Consider the following 15,911-nt stretch of genomic DNA (forward strand, 5'->3'; position numbering starts at 1 on the left):
AGTTGCCTAATAAAAGGCTTTGTCAACATGATACTTGGCATTTCAAAATGAAAGTTGTTGCAATAAATAGCAGACTAGCATCGGCACCAAACGGTTCATGGGGATTTGTCCTTCCAGCGAATCCATGACGTGCTGTCCTGTCTCAGACTATTACAGAACTACAATTCCCATATTCCCTTTCTTCCGCTGTCAAGGGGGTTTCCGGTTCTTGTTGCAAGGCAGACCTGCAGGAGGCGGAGCAAATACCTCGGTACCTCGAGCTTGACGGATGGTGTCACTCATGGACAGGTTTGGAAATCAGCGCCCTGTGATACTTTGATTTTCACGATTTGTTTGCGCTTCTCCTTTAATGGGCTCTGTATGGACTGCCTGATTGCCCAGGGGAAACAATCGTGCAAACAGACTGGTGTTCATGGCCCTAAATGCTTTCCTTATCACTGCGGCAGACAGTGCTTTTCAAGTAGCTCCAATCAGACGATCTCCGCTGCAGGGCTGTGTGTGTGTGTGTCTGTGTCACATGGCTGTCAGGATCCATTATGGCATTGGGGATGACAAGAACAAAAGCTAGCCCAGCCACCCCATCCCTTCAGACTGTGCCAGCAGCTTCCTTCTGAAATCAAGAGCAGCTAAGGGAATGGTGCTGGCAGTCTTACCTGTTATACAGGCATCAAATGGGCAGTTTTGAAAGAAACCCGTTCTAACGGTGCCCTGGGATTACTTGCATGTCAGTCAGGGAGTGGTGCTGAATCGTGGGTTAAAGGGTAATCAGAAGAGATTCTGCTCATCACTAAATGCACAGAGTCTCTTTATATAATAAACTGGAACATGCCTCAGCTTTAACCCGTGGCACAGCCAGGGTTTGCTTCTCACAGGAGAGGAGTATCACTTTATTCCTGAGGTAGCTGGATTTACAGAGACGCGTTGCCCACCTCTAATTTGGGTGCATGTTATTTTTACACCTGAATACTCTTTAGCCCTGTGTGTTAATCCTGTTTTTCCTGCAGACCTTTAGAGTGGAATTGATTGCTTTAAACCAATTGGAACTACATACTGTTTTTGTTGAACAGCAGGATCATTTCCTGCTAATTTTCTGCTTGTGTACAAATGAAAACTTAGCTACACAAAAGTGTGTCTTACATATTGCAGGTCCTCATGCATTTCCACCGAATGGTGTGGCTGTGGTTCCTGTGAAAAACAACCATGCAAAACAGGCTGCTGAGCACCCCTGCACAAGTCAAGCAACAGCAGGGTGTCTGGAAGAAGGAAATTAGCTGAAGACTGTGAAGCAATCATACAGACTGCACTGAACCTTCTGCAGGGAATACCGCCATCTACTGGATAAGAGCATGTTTACATGCCTCTTCAAATCCAAGGGCCACACAGCGCTGTGATATTCTAAAATCCAGTCAGTCAAATCCAGCAGCTACGAGTCCACATATTGAGATGCACCGCGCCCTTATAAAAGCAGTATCTTCACACGGCATTGCTTCACCACCCCTCGCTATTCTTTACCATGCTTGCCTATGCTTTACCTTGCTTTCACTTGGCTTTATTACACTTTGCTGTGCTTTTACTTTGAGGAAACGTACGAAGGGTATTAGATTCTTCATTGTAAAGCCACATCACCCAGACATGATCCCTGCTGTTCAGTTATTGGAGTGAGTTCTGCTTTTACTATGGGGAGCTTTTAAAACATAAAAAATGAGAAACACGCCTTTGACTTCACCAATCCTGTTTAATAGAGCACTGTCTGTGTACAGACACGGTTCCGCAACATGGATTTAACAACAAAACAATCTGATCATTCTAAAAAACTTTCAAATACAATATACAGTAAATGATTGTCTCACCACACCCCCCCCCCCCTCCTCCAAATAGACCTGTACAATAATTATATTCAAAGCTAATATAACAGGTCTTCAAAAACATATATGAAAGCGACGTGCTGTGCGCGTATCTACAAATTAATCAACAAATGTTATTGTGACAAAAAAAAAAAAATTAAATATTTGTTAAGATTTATTTTGACTGCCCTAGCAAGCAAGGGTTAAAAACAAAATTCGTAAAATAACCCAAAACCATAGAACTAAAAAAACACAGCCGCCAAATCGCTGGCACTCTTACAAAACGCATTTGAACCGGCCGTTTGCAGTTTCACCCCCAGCTATTAAACCCCAGCGGTGCTAAATCTAGAAACCCTAACGTAATACCTTGAGTGAAGTCTGGAGTAAAAGCAGACTCCACGCGGAGTGAAGTTTCTTTCGTTTGCGTTTACGCACGACGTCGCCGCCTCTCACTTCTGATTGGCGAGCGATGCAGTGCAATGTCCTGTCATTACAACAGCAGTTACAGTGCACTAAGTGTTATACAATCTGAACTACAAGACTTCTAGTTTGTCTTTTGAGTGTAGTAAACGTGTTTCTCCTGCAGTAACACCTTACCCCAGCTCTTGTCCATCACCACACGATAAGCACAGATTGAAAGCACTTGTAACTGCCTGCTTTATAAAGAGTGGAGCCTCACAACCTCATATAGATGTCTATGGTATTATGCTTCAGAACATATCCATACCCATGTTTCAACATTACAAGTGCTAGAGACTATTCATAGCTTGTAACGTTTTCCCCAATAGTCCTGCAAGTTTATTGGCAAGAATCAAATGTAACCATATTATATATTTAAAAAACGACTCTGGTTCTCACTTATTTAATTCTGCTACAGCTACAGTAACGCCAGCATTGACGTAACCCAGGCTTGAGCTGAATGTTTAAACTCAAAGGGTGCTGAGGTGATGTGTGTTTGGTATTCTACCATTTCTCTTGTATGTAAAAGGATTAAAAAAAACAAAAAACAAACAGGTTGCGCTGCGATTGGCAGACAGAGACAGGCGGCTGTGACGTCACAATGTGCAATTAGCTCTGATTGGCTCCTTCCTCCACAGATCCTTGTGGATTGGGTGGTTTGTGCCAGGGGGTCTCCTTGTACACAAACCAGCAGCTCCCTCCCCACAGTATCAGATTCAGGAAACCAAAGATCTGCAGAGAGAAATCAAGAGAAAGGCTCAGAACGCAGCGCGGGTTCAGCTGGTCAGGGCTCGGGGTCCAAAGGCACAGTCAAGCTGCAGGGAGGGCTCTGGGAGGGGGCTGACTCACCACAGAGACGTTGAGCCGGCCCATGGAAGGCATGGCCCCTGCGGTACACACCACAGAGCCCTTGCACACGTCGATGGCTTTGACGATGCTGTTGGGGCTCACCGACATCTTGACGTTCGTCAGTCCTTTAGCCCAGGCCGAGGAGGACACCAGCCACATGAAAGCAAAGACCCCCGTCACAACCAAATCCTGCAGGCAAGGGGAAAGAGGAGAGGGGTTCAGAAGCAGAGGAGAGGGGTTCAGAAGCAGAGGAGAGGGGTTCAGAAGCAGAGGAGAGAGGTTCAGAAGCAGAGGAGAGGGGTTCAGAAGCAGAGGAGAGGGGTTCAGAAGCAGAGGAGAGGGGTTCAGAAGCAGAGGAGAGGGGTTCAGAAGCAGAGGAGAGTTCAGAAGCAGAGGAGAGGGGTTCAGAAGCAGAGGAGAGAGGTTCAGAAGCAGAGGAGAAGGGTTCAGAAGCAGAGGAGAGTTCAGAAGCAGAGGAGAGGGGTTCAGAAGCAGAGGAGAGTTCAGAAGCAGAGGAGAGAGGTTCAGAAGCAGAGGAGAGGGGTTCAGAAGCAGAGGAGAGGGGTTCAGAAGCAGAGGAGAGAGGTTCAGAAGCAGAGGAGAGGGGTTCAGAAGCAGTTACACACCCAGTCTGGCACGCTGGATTCATGATCAGCTGGACACACACACACACGGTTGAAGAATTTCTCTTGCTGGTGGCCTGTCAAATGCCTGGACAGGCCTGTAATTCCAGATCGTCAGGTCAGCCGTCCTGTGCAGCCCCAGAGGACTTTTCACAGAGAGGCACCCAGCCCCCTAATTACCAGGCCCCTGCCAGATAGCAGACACTCAGCTGGGATATTTATCTCTACACACAGGAGCAGAAAACGCTGGCACGAGGTATTCCAGCGACTCCCAACACCGTTCTTGTGATTTCTAATACGTTGTGTGCAGGGCATGTCTTAATGAAAATGCTTTCACACAGTTTGAGCAGCTTGGCCACCAGTTATTGTGCAATGCATTGCAGTGCAATATGTGGTCAGCGAGAAAAAAAATGCGAGCGGGGGTTTAAAAGAAATCCGACCTAAACAGCACAGCTCTGTTTAGTATGCCCTGCCTGTCCGGGGGAAGCCAGACCAGTTTACTTACATTCCTCGGAGGTAGATTTAGCTGTGGGGAGAACAGCTTGCAGTGTGAGCCACGCTGACAAACTTATACCTACATGAACTGTCGATTCACACCAGAACGCTATTCTATTAGGAAACTGGTGCTGACTCACCCCATGATAGAAAGAAAGGAAGAAAGAAAGAAAGAGAGCAATTGAAACATCTAACTTGGAGACAAAACGACATTACAGCAGACAGCTGAACTGTTGGTTATACTGTGCATTAACTTGTAGTAAACAGAACTGTATTGCTGTCTAAACTCAAGCATGATTGCAGGCTGCTTTGCTAACCTCTCCGCTGCTGAAGTGGGACCCTGCTGGTCCCTGCCCTATACTCACAATCATGGGCCCCCGGCTGCTCTCTCGATAGCGATGCTGGAAGCCCAGGTAGACGACGAGAGCCCCAGTGCAGTACAGGAAGGCGAAGACTCCGATGGTGACGAAGAACTCTGCGGAGGAGGAGAAGTCTCCAGCCAGGTACAGGGTTTCAGAGCTGGACCCGTTGCAGAGAGGAGCCTCGTACTTGACAAGGTTCAACCTGAAACGCAGCAGAAGCTTTTTTTAAACAAATGTTTTTGGGGAAACTGTAGTCGACTTGTAAAAGAGATTTCACACACGCATTGGGCAAGATGCTAAAATTGCTTCACAAGCCCACTGCACTGGCTAAAACAGAGAGCGAGACAAACGGTGTTCTTTGTAAAAGTGGAAACGGATCATCTCAGCAGCACTGTGGCTCGCTATTCCAGCTTTCACAGCGAGCTTGTGCCTCGATTTCCAACCGTGACCCTCTCTGAACGCACAGTGGATATCGCACGCTCTCCTCTCCGATCGCACAGCGGATATCGCACGCTCTCCTCTCTGATCGCACAGTGGATATCGCACGCTCTCCTCTCTGATCACACAGTGGATATCGCACGCTCTCCTCTCTGATCACACAGTTTATATCGCACGCTCTCCTCTCCGATCGCACAGTGGATATCGCACGCTCTCCTCTCTGATCACACAGTTTATATCGCACGCTCTCCTCTCTGATCACACAGTGGATATCGCACGCTCTCCTCTCTGATCACACAGTGGATATCGCACGCTCTCCTCTCTCATCGCACAGTGGATATCGCACGCTCTCCTCTCTGATCACACAGTTTATATCGCACGCTCTCCTCTCTGATCGCACAGTGGATATCGCACGCTCTCCTCTCATCGCACAGTGGATATCGCACGCTCTCCTCTCTGATCACACAGTTTATATTGCACGCTCTCCTCTCTGATCGCACAGTGGATATCGCACGCTCTCCTCTCTCATCGCACAGTGGATATCGCGCGCTCTCCTCTCTGAACACACAGTGGATATTGCACGCTGTCCTCTCTCATCACACAGTGGATATCGCACGCTCTCCTCTCTGATCGCACAGTGGATATTGCACGCTCTCCTCTCTGAACACACAGTGGATATTGCACGCTCTCCTCTCTCATCACACAGTGGATATCGCACGCTCTCCTCTCTGATCGCACAGTGGATATCGCACGCTCTCCTCTCTGATCGCACAGTGGATATCGCACGCTCTCCTCTCTGATCGCAGAGTGGATATCGCACGCTCTCCTCTCTGATCGCACAGTGGATATCGCACGCTCTCCTCTCTGATCGCACAGTGGATATCGCACGCTCTCCTCTCTGATCGCACAGTGGATATCGCACGCTCTCCTCTCTGATCGCACAGTGGATATCGCACGCTCTCCTCTCATCGCACAGTGGATATCGCACGCTCTCCTCTCTGATCACACAGTTTATATTGCACGCTCTCCTCTCTGATCGCACAGTGGATATCGCACGCTCTCCTCTCTCATCGCACAGTGGATATCGCGCGCTCTCCTCTCTGAACACACAGTGGATATTGCACGCTGTCCTCTCTCATCACACAGTGGATATCGCACGCTCTCCTCTCTGATCGCACAGTGGATATTGCACGCTCTCCTCTCTGAACACACAGTGGATATCGCACGCTCTCCTCTCTCATCACACAGTGGATATCGCACGCTCTCCTCTCTGATCGCACAGTGGATATCGCACGCTCTCCTCTCTGATCGCACAGTGGATATCGCACGCTCTCCTCTCTGATCGCACAGTGGATATCGCACGCTCTCCTCTCTGATCGCACAGTGGATATCGCACGCTCTCCTCTCTGATCGCACAGTGGATATCGCACGCTCTCCTCTCTGATCGCACAGTGGATATCGCACGCTCTCCTCTCTGATCGCACAGTGGATATCGCACGCTCTCCTCTCTGATCGCACAGTGGATATCGCACGCTCTCCTCTCTGATCGCACAGTGGATATCGCACGCTCTCCTCTCTGATCGCACATTGGATATCGCACGCTCTCCTCTCTCATCGCACAGTGGATATCGCACGCTCTCCTCTCTGATCACACAGTGGATATCGCACGCTCTCCTCTCTGATCGCACAGTGGATATCGCACGCTCTCCTCTCCGATCGCACAGTGGATATCGCACGCTCTCCTCTCTGATCGCACAGTGGATATCGCACGCTCTCCTCTCTGATCGCACAGTGGATATCGCACGCTCTCCTCTCTGATCGCACATTGGATATCGCACGCTCTCCTCTCTCATCGCACAGTGGATATCGCACGCTCTCCTCTCTGATCACACAGTGGATATCGCACGCTCTCCTCTCTGATCGCACAGTGGATATCGCACGCTCTCCTCTCTGAACGCACAGTGGATATCGCACGCGCTCACCTGAACGGGTAAGAGAAGGACACCGTTACGTTGTCAGCGACCGTCTTCCCGCTGCACTTCACAGAAGCTGCGCTCTGCCCCGTGTATCCTCCGGTGGTGGCAAACGCAAATATTGCAAAGATCTGGAGTGAGGGGGGGGGGGGAACAAAACACACGCATTACTGTCTGTTTACAGGTTTTCTGTGGCTCCCCCCCTCGCTTCTTCAAAGCAGGATTTTAAAGTGCCAGTAGGCTTCTCAACACATTCGACAACACCCTTGCCTCTGCCCGCACCCACTTAACCCACCTGCTTAGCTATTTATAACCATGCTGTACCTGAAGATGAAAGGCTGTAGCTATTTATCACAGCAGTGAGTTTTCAGTTTATCAGTTACTCTACTTCATGAAGTACTTCCAGTGACAGATGAGTATCCTGTTGGATCCTGATTCTTGGATAGAGCTGTGTGCTGTTTTTGAACTCATATCACATCCTCCATTTACTGACCTATCTAACCACTTCCTGTTGTTGTTAAGCACATTTTCTTGCCAGAACGTTAAAAGCCCCAATGCTAAACTGTATGCTTTTACAATCGGAAGCCACAGCTTCAAAACAGGCCAGCGCCCCAGTACAGCCTACCTGCGTATTTCAGCGTGCGAGGTTACTTTGCCCCAGTAGAGACTGTTATATCACAATGCTATTCAGAAAGGGCCGCGCAATTACATTTCACTAGCAATGTGAATATTATTTTATTATTTACGAGGCATTCTGCCCAGTCAGCTACAGAAAAGGAAACTTTGAACGGTTTCTAAAGTCTGTGGGCTGGTCTGGAAGTTCTCACAGCACGTATTTCCAAACCGCATCCTCTCTCAGCGCTGCAGTGAATCACCCGTCAGTAACACACACCGTTTAAACTTGCCCCTACGTATAGAGGCGTTTCTTGAATTATGTGTTTTTTTCTGTTTTGCATTTCTGTAGTTTAGATTTTATAACACGTTTGAAGGCACAGTCGCTTCCCCAAACAAAAAACTGTCTACAGCTGCAAACTGCCGCTTTTAAACTGTGAACGTTTCTTTAAAAACCTTAAGCATACGAACAGCACGTTTCTGCAGAAGTGCAGAGTCGACTCATTCCAGGGAGCTCCCCTTACACGCACGCTGCAGAAACAAGAAAACTAGCCCAAAAAAAAACACTAAAATTAAAATAGCGTGCAGTTAAAACACTAATGTTTACGTGTTACAGCAATACAGTAACTCTTTAGTTTAGCCGATGCGGAAATGCGCGTTTAATGGGTTTTTTATAAAACTTCTATCAAGGTGTTTTGCTCGTCCCATGATGTTCTTGGGTGTTGCCTTGGGGAATACCATCCTGAAAACACTCCAAGATGGTTCCGACCGTAGATTATACCATTCTTTATATATATAAAGAAAAAGATATAAACTCTGCAAACGTTGAGAAGAAAGAAACTTAGGTACTCTAGATAAATTTAACTACTGTGGTTTGGGGCTGTTTTAAAATCGAAAGGTGTTCTAAACTAAAAAAAAATACAGACTGTACTAGTAACGTTTCGGGAACTGTATAGTTTTATTTTTTAACGGCATATTTTATTTTAAATTCAACGTGCTAGCGTTAAGGTTAATTCAAAGTGTAACTCGTTGATATAGGTATTAGGATCTGTGTAGGCGGGGTACTGTGCAGATAACGAGTCCTCTCCACACCGAAAATCAAAGTACAAAAAAAGTCTATAGAGCTATAAATGATAAAAATTAAAAACTCACCCATTCCAAACATCTGATGAAGGCCAGCGGCTCTTTCAGTGGCGCGAAATCCAGCTGGAAACCAGTCATCATACCTTTCTGTGTAATAATGCAATCCAAAAACAAATAATTAAAACAAATGCATGGAGATTCCTTATCGTAAAATAAATATACACTTTCAAAATGGAAAACTTCACAAAGATCAATCGTGACTTTACTTGAGCAGCCGTTTAATATTGTGTCGACGGTTTTTTTTTGCAATTTACGAAACTTCCTCCTTCTCCTTCTCCTGTGAAATCGATTGCTGATTTGTTTACAAGTACAGTTTTGCTCAACCGGACTTTCAGAGAGTCTAATCCGACTTCTCTCCAAACTTCTGACAAAACTTCTGTGCGCTGACACGTGACTCCGCCTTACAGAAACACGCATATCGACGCGGAGGCGTGTCTGTCATTCGCAATGCAAATATTCAGACAGCGAGTCCATTGCATTTCCAACTGCCTTGGTTTAAAATGGAGGGGTGGGAGTCAATCATTTATAAACTAAACTACACGCAAACACCTCTCCTTGTTAACAATATCGACAGTAGTTAATAATGTTGATGGAAGCTGACACCTGTTCTCTTCACTGTCCATAGACTCATATAGACCAGTATAACCCAGTATGGTATCATTAAGACCAGCAAGTCGTCACATTATATAGTCAGTTATATTCAGCTTCAAGTCTGCTTTGTATAACAGGGTCTGAAGTTTAACCTGCAGTTAACTTTAGAATAATGATGAGTACTATATAGGGTAATATAAAATGTGTGGAGTGTACTGTATTGCCAAACATGTATATTACTTTGCAGTTGGGGGACTACGACTCAATTAGTGTACATACAGATAAGAATGACAACACTAGAAAAAGGTCAGACTGTCAAGTTGAGTTCCTTTTACGCCGCACTGACACATTTTAAATAATATTCAATACTGTGTACAATATTAAATACTGCATTTATATATTTATTTTTTTATCACAAGTCTGCGGAACTGGACAGAGTATATTGCGGAACTGTTCTTTCTGGTGTTGCGGGTTCCCCTCCGGATTGAAGGGTCCGACACACTCACTTCCCGGAGCCGCAAAGCGAACTCATTCACATCTCCGATCAGTAAGTAACCGAGCAAACCCACAGAACTGGACTTATTAAACCCGGAGAGCGGTTTAAACGACACAGCTGTAGCATGATGTGTTTTATTAAACCGTGTGCCTGTTCGCTTGTGTGAGAGTCGTATCTGAAATGACGTGCAGGTTTAGTGCATATCTGAATATACTGGCGCCAGTAGGCTCGGCGTCGTGTATTATTTTTGTACCCGGTTTTGTTTATTATCTCGGTTCAATTGTTCATTAATATTAAGGTTTAGTTTCTATAGCAGGAAGTTTCTTTGCCTAGTGTGTTGATGGTGCAGGTCAGTCGAACTTGCCCGAATTTGACTGAGCTGCAAGGCAGCCAATGGCGTTTGAGTATAAAAGCTAAGACCCGCCCATCTGTTCTTGTCGCCCAATGGGATGCGCAGGCCAGGCTTGTGTGGTAGGTTGATTCTCCATTGTAGGTGTCCATGCTCAGTTTGCAGTTTAGTATTTATAAAATTATATATTATAGGCGAGCTTAGGGGAGTCTGGTACATTTTAAAACGCACATTTCTGAATCGTGTGTATTTTCTTAACAGGTTAAAAGCTGGTAACATGTTCCTCACCAGATCGGAATATGACAGGTGAGTATCTTGTAATGTTTTTGCTTTGTCATGTCAATATAGTGACACGATCGGGCCTTTCACGATGATGAATACCAGACATAGTAAATCTATCATATTACATACGCATTGATTATTTTCGACAAACCAAAAAAAAAAACACATTTTGTAAATTAATAGGTGTTAAGAAGCTATGGCAAAAAAATGCATTATTAATAATTTAAGGATCACATCGTAGAGCACGATACTTCTCGAGTTTAGTTTCACTTTCAGGTTTGTGATTTTTATTTTTTTGGTTTGTATTACAGTTGCATATTTAGTATTAACTGTTGCACACTTTTCCTTTGGTGGTTTATGTTTTCAGTTAATAGAACTCTTTTGATAAACAGCGTTTGGTCGCACAGATTCAGATACAACTAAAAGTACCGAAAGTAGCCAAACTTGATCAGACGTGGACTGTGATTTTAACTTGAGGGGCAATGTCTTATAATACCTAGGGTTAACAGACGCCCCAGGAAAACTGGGACTGGCCCAGGTTTCAGCCTTTATTTTTTGTCCCGGGTCAAAAACAGTACAATAGTTAAATCGTATTACATTTTTCTTTTTAAGTACATAACTGTGTCAGTGTGCTCAGCAAAGTAATTTGTTAAGATTTGTTAGCGCCATTCACAAATATTTGTTTAATCCGTGTAATTCTGATCATGCGAACCTCACATGTTTTAAATAATATCTGATCTCTTTTTTGCTAATCTTGTCTTTTTGCGCAGCTAACATGTTTTGATTAGACAGTAGAAAGATAACAAGGAGTTGCAATGATCTGCACTAAATACACCCGATTCATTTGTGAATGATGATGGTGTGATTTTATACACCGTTACTTTCACAGCTTCAGGGTCTGGATTGAAACGTGGTAATCCTAATAATACCTCGCTGTCTTTCGGTCTGTTTCAGAGGTGTGAACACATTCTCGCCAGAGGGCAGACTGTTCCAGGTGGAATATGCCATCGAGGCCATAAAGGTAAACAGAAAACTCATCCCTGTCGTTAAACTGTACTGCTTAACATTTTCATGTGTGACCAATTTATATATTTAAAAAAAAAATAATAAAAGAGCTGACAAACACAAAATAATGTCTTGGTAGAATTTTTTTCTTCCATTCCATTGCATGTGGAAAAATGGTATTGTCATATGAGGCTACGGTGCATTTGCATCCATGACCCTGTAGAAAGACTAGAAGAGTTTTATTTTTTATCCATCCCCATATGATCGCCATGCATGAAAGGGTTAAAGATTCCTGTTATAAAAACTAACTTTCTCTCTGAACTGTGTTTTTTTATATATATATAAACTGACTGGACTTGCCTTTTACTGTCTGTCAGTGCTTCAGAGAATACGTGGACTGCAATTCACTTTTAAACCACTGTTTTCATTTTCTAACTGTTAAAATGAAGTCATGTATTCTGCTCGCTTCTTTTGTAGCTCGGCTCAACCGCTATCGGGATCCAGACTTCAGAAGGAGTCTGTTTAGCTGTTGAGAAACGAATCACTTCTCCTCTCATGGAACCCAACAGCATTGAGAAAATTGTCGAAATTGACTCGCACATAGGTAGGTTTGGAGTCTCTGCAACCTTGTCGGTTTGCTGTTTTTTGTTTGTCGCATTCCCCGAGCTGAAGTCCATTCATCCTGCCACAAAACTATAAGCGCAGGTACCCCTCCTTACCCAGCACAGCTTCTGATATCTGCAACACTGAGTGTGGGTGAAGGTGTAACGCAACAAGGGAGGGTATAGTGTTCACACCCTGGAGGATTGAACACAGAATGGCTTGCATTAGGAAATCAATCCACTTTGTGTTCAAATTCTTGTCTTAATGTCTCTCTCTCTCTCTCTCGCTGCAGGCTGCGCTATGAGTGGCTTGATAGCTGATGCCAAAACGCTGATCGACAAAGCGCGAGTTGAAACGCAGGTAAATGATGCGTGTGTTTTGGTTTCTGTTTGGTTTAAAGAATACGTGAATCAGACAAGGCTGTCTTTCCAAACGCTGGGACACGTTCGCTCCGCGCTGGTTTCAGTGTAAGCTTTACCCCCTTGTATTTTGCTTCAACAGCGCGATGCATTGTTTGGGTTGAGAATACACTTCACACCCGCTCTAAAACAGCTGAGAGAAGTTTTTACATGCACTGCAAACCTGATGTGATTATCAGAGCGGGCTGAACGAAACTCTCTTCAAAGCTGTGTGAATCAGGCCCCCGCAGTGTTTTAATATTGGGTTGCTTGTTCGGTTCTCGCTCAAGTTTTTTTGTTCTCGGTTCTGGTCCGTAAGCTGATGATTTAATAGAGTTTTGCTGTGCAGTTTGTTCTTGTTGGAATCCGTTTTTAGGTGCCTGTTTCTGTTTCCCCGTCAGAATCACTGGTTCACCTACAATGAAACCATGACAGTGGAGAGTGTGACCCAGGCTGTCTCCAACCTGGCGCTGCAGTTTGGGGAGGAAGATGCGGATCCCGGTGCAATGGTGAATATATTCAAATCAGACGGGACCCTCTTAGGGGAAGAGCCGCACAGCATCCCACATTCAAGCATTCTCTATCCCTAATAGACTGTAGCTGAGTTTAAAATGCACTTTCCTCTAATGAGAAGGGCATTGCTAATTGTGTGGTTTATTCTTGTGTCCCACAGTACTGTAATGTAGATTCAAATTACACTTTTAGTATTTAAGGATTTGGTTCTTCATGCTCGCTCTCTCCTTCAGTCTCTGTGTGTAGAATTGTGCCATGTTAAGTTATCTATGTATCTGTAACTGTAGATAAGGAGCCCTGTCTGTAGTGAACACGGTGATGAATCTGCATTGCCTTATTTAATGCATGTAAACCATTTCTGTCACAGAGTCGTCCCTTTGGCGTGGCGCTTCTGTTTGGAGGTGTCGATGAGAATGGGCCCCAGCTGTGAGTACGCTTTCTTCAATAGAAACTGCTAGAAACACTCGGCTATCAAAAGCCTGCAGAGTTAATCCTATCATTCTGTACCTGCGGGGAAGTGACGTTCAGTATATGGGTCTCGCAATCTGAAACACAGCCTGCTTGTCAAAACGTGTTGGCTCAGTATATTTGATGTTATACATGCTTTTATCCCTATCCCTGCTCCTGCTTCCCAGGGGGTTCCGGAATGTGACGGGGGGGGGGGGGGGGGGGTTCCGTTGGGATTACTCTGGGATGTATTGCAGTGACTTTTCAGCGTGCGTCTTCCCTGTTTCATGCTGTGCATTGTCCTGTATCTGCAGGTATCACATGGACCCTTCGGGCACCTTCATTCAGTGTGATGCCAGAGCCATCGGCTCTGCATCTGAGGGGGCGCAGAGCTCCTTGCAAGAGGTGTATCACAAGGTGTGTGTGTGTTTGCAAAGCAGCGTTTAACACAGGAGAAACCAGAGCTCTAATCTATCTGGAGAGGGGACAGGAAACCGAACTCCAGCATGCTGAGAGAAGCGGGCACAGTTCAGTGTTCTGCTGTCATTCAGGCTGAACAGCATGCGATCTTCACACATCACATGTCAGCCATTAGAGCTGGCATCAGGCCTGTGCTGATAATTGGTTCCGTTGTGTGCAATTGCAGATCGCTTTCTATTAAATCATCAGACTGCGGGCTGCAGATTTACTGCTGTCTCGCGCGATTTTATTTTGTTGTTCCTTCTTTGTTTAGTCCATGACGTTGAAGGATGCCATCAAGTCTTCGCTCACCATCCTCAAGCAGGTCATGGAGGAAAAACTGAATGCAATTAACATTGAGGTGAGGAAGCTTTGCCACGTGCATTAACAGGAGAGGGGTGGCGTTAGTCTAGTCCCTGTATGCTGGGGTAGGGGGGGAGGTGAGCTAGTGCTGCAGAATGTTCTTAACATCTCCTTTCTGTCAAGGAACTATATTTTCAAAGCGTTTCCTCTATTTAATCAACTCCTCGGTTTTGTTTTGTTTTTGGAAAGATGGGAAATCTTGATAATGCTGAAGAGAACTTGAAATATAGACACGGGTGTCTGAAACTGATTTATGTTTCTTTAATGAGCGTGACGACTCGGGTTATGTAACCTGTGCTGGTTTAGGGGCCCGTTCTGCCTTTCGGCGAGTCGTCCGTCTTAATAATTTCTCTCTCTCTTTTTCTTTCAGCTGGCAACAGTAGAACCTGGCAAGACATTTCACATGTTCACAAAAGAAGAGCTAGAAGAGGTCATCAAAGATATTTAAAGCGACTCGGGCTGCGGGCGTCTCTCACAGCTCTGTCTCGCACGCAGCTCTCCAAACCAAAACCCCCTGGAGTCCCGATTTCCTTGTAGCTCCCTCAGTAGCTTCTACTTGTGGGGTTTCATGACCCAAGTGAACACCAACTCCCCAGTTTGTAACGAGTTCTCTTCAAGATTTTTACAAATCTGTGTGCGCAGCACAGGACTTTAACAATGTCGGGAATGAAGAAAAGGGGGGTGGGGGGTTCGTTTTTGTTACGACTTGATGCATCAATAAACTGTTCTATTCCAAATGGAACCGTGTTTTTGTGTTTTGTCCTCAACTCACTTTTGTGCTGCCTTGGTAATAACAGCTGACAGTACTGGGAGGTATACTGTGTGTATGAAAGAGCATAGAGAGCTCTGTATCCCATCTATCGATCTATCTAATATTCATATAGGGCAGCAGTGTGGAGTAGTGGTTAGGGGCTCTGGACTCTTGACCGGAGGGTCGTGGGTTCAATCCCAGGTGGGGGACACTGCTGCTGTACCCTTGAGCAAGGTACTTTACCTAGATTGCTCCAGTAAAAACCCAACTGTATAAATGGGTAATTGTATGTAAAAATAATGTTACATCTTGTAACAATTGTAAGTTGCCCTGGATAAGGGTGTCTGCTAAGAAATAAATTATATATATATATATATATAATTTCTAAATAGATATAATCTAAGTAAACTTAAATGCATTTCTCTTTGTTTTTGGACAGATCATTCTTGGTATAATTATTGAATTATTGTGTTCACCCTTTGAACTTTAAGTATCCTTATTATAATGAAACATTGTATTTACAACACACCCCGGGTGTTGCTTTGTAACTTGAACAGTGATATCCTCTTTTCTCAGTTTGGTCCTGGCATTCCTCTGGGATCAATGCTATTCGGCACACCCTCTATCCCTGTCGTCCCCCCCCTTCCACACTGCCTCTCTATGAGGACAATACAGTTGATGTAAACAGTACGACGGGCACTGTCGAATGCTTTGCTCCGGCCCCCATGCAAAAGCCGTCCACTCCACAGCTTTCCTTGGTCATTCGTGCTCGAATCTGCAGGGCAGTGGCGCACACAGCACCTTGTATTAAGCGTTTGAAGAGCAGCTCGCTGCAGACAGCAGGGTGCAGCCCCTG

General features: G+C 45.2%; 2 protein-coding genes across 3 annotated transcripts in view; one reads left to right on the forward strand and one right to left on the reverse strand.

The window, feature by feature from the left end:
* Positions 1-15,046, forward strand: part of LOC117431362 (proteasome subunit alpha type-5) — a 42,332-nt gene extending 27,286 nt beyond the window's left edge. Inside the window, exons 1-10 of one of the 2 annotated variants that reach the window (XM_034052213.3) lie at positions 9,795-9,936; positions 10,496-10,540; positions 11,471-11,537; positions 11,999-12,125; positions 12,417-12,484; positions 12,924-13,031; positions 13,403-13,461; positions 13,797-13,899; positions 14,216-14,302; positions 14,675-15,046. In XM_034052213.3, the coding sequence (XP_033908104.1) occupies positions 10,512-10,540; positions 11,471-11,537; positions 11,999-12,125; positions 12,417-12,484; positions 12,924-13,031; positions 13,403-13,461; positions 13,797-13,899; positions 14,216-14,302; positions 14,675-14,752 (726 nt within the window). In that variant the 5' untranslated portion in view covers positions 9,795-9,936; positions 10,496-10,511 and the 3' untranslated portion in view covers positions 14,753-15,046. Of the gene's footprint in view, positions 1-9,794; positions 9,937-10,495; positions 10,541-11,470; positions 11,538-11,998; positions 12,126-12,416; positions 12,485-12,923; positions 13,032-13,402; positions 13,462-13,796; positions 13,900-14,215; positions 14,303-14,674 lie in introns of those variants that run through there. The other variant, XM_059004955.1, reaches the window with a different exon arrangement.
* Positions 1,716-9,234, reverse strand: LOC117965971 (synaptophysin-like protein 2). The gene is made up of 6 exons (XM_034911137.2): positions 9,005-9,234; positions 8,808-8,885; positions 7,053-7,174; positions 4,636-4,834; positions 3,153-3,341; positions 1,716-3,035 (listed from the first exon to the last, which is right to left on the reverse strand). The coding sequence occupies exons 2-6, from the start codon at positions 8,877-8,879 to the stop codon at positions 2,913-2,915; spliced, it is 705 nt and encodes a 234-aa protein (XP_034767028.2). The 5' UTR covers positions 8,880-8,885; positions 9,005-9,234; the 3' UTR covers positions 1,716-2,912.
* Positions 15,047-15,911: the final 865 nt, after the last annotated feature.

The sequence above is a fragment of the Acipenser ruthenus genome, chromosome 30 (genome assembly GCF_902713425.1).
Source record: "Acipenser ruthenus chromosome 30, fAciRut3.2 maternal haplotype, whole genome shotgun sequence".
NCBI lineage: Eukaryota > Metazoa > Chordata > Actinopteri > Acipenseriformes > Acipenseridae > Acipenser > Acipenser ruthenus.

Bases quoted from the DNA above. Each gene is read 5' to 3' on its own strand.
- LOC117965971 (XM_034911137.2), bottom strand. From the start codon at position 8,879: ATGATGACTGGTTTCCAGCTGGATTTCGCGCCACTGAAAGAGCCGCTG. The intron at 7,175-8,807 runs GTGAGTTTTTAA...CCCTCACTCCAG, and splicing joins TCATCAGATGTTTGGAATGG to ATCTTTGCAATATTTGCGTT. The intron at 3,036-3,152 runs GTGAGTCAGCCC...TTCTCTCTGCAG, and splicing joins GCCGGCTCAACGTCTCTGTG to ATCTTTGGTTTCCTGAATCT.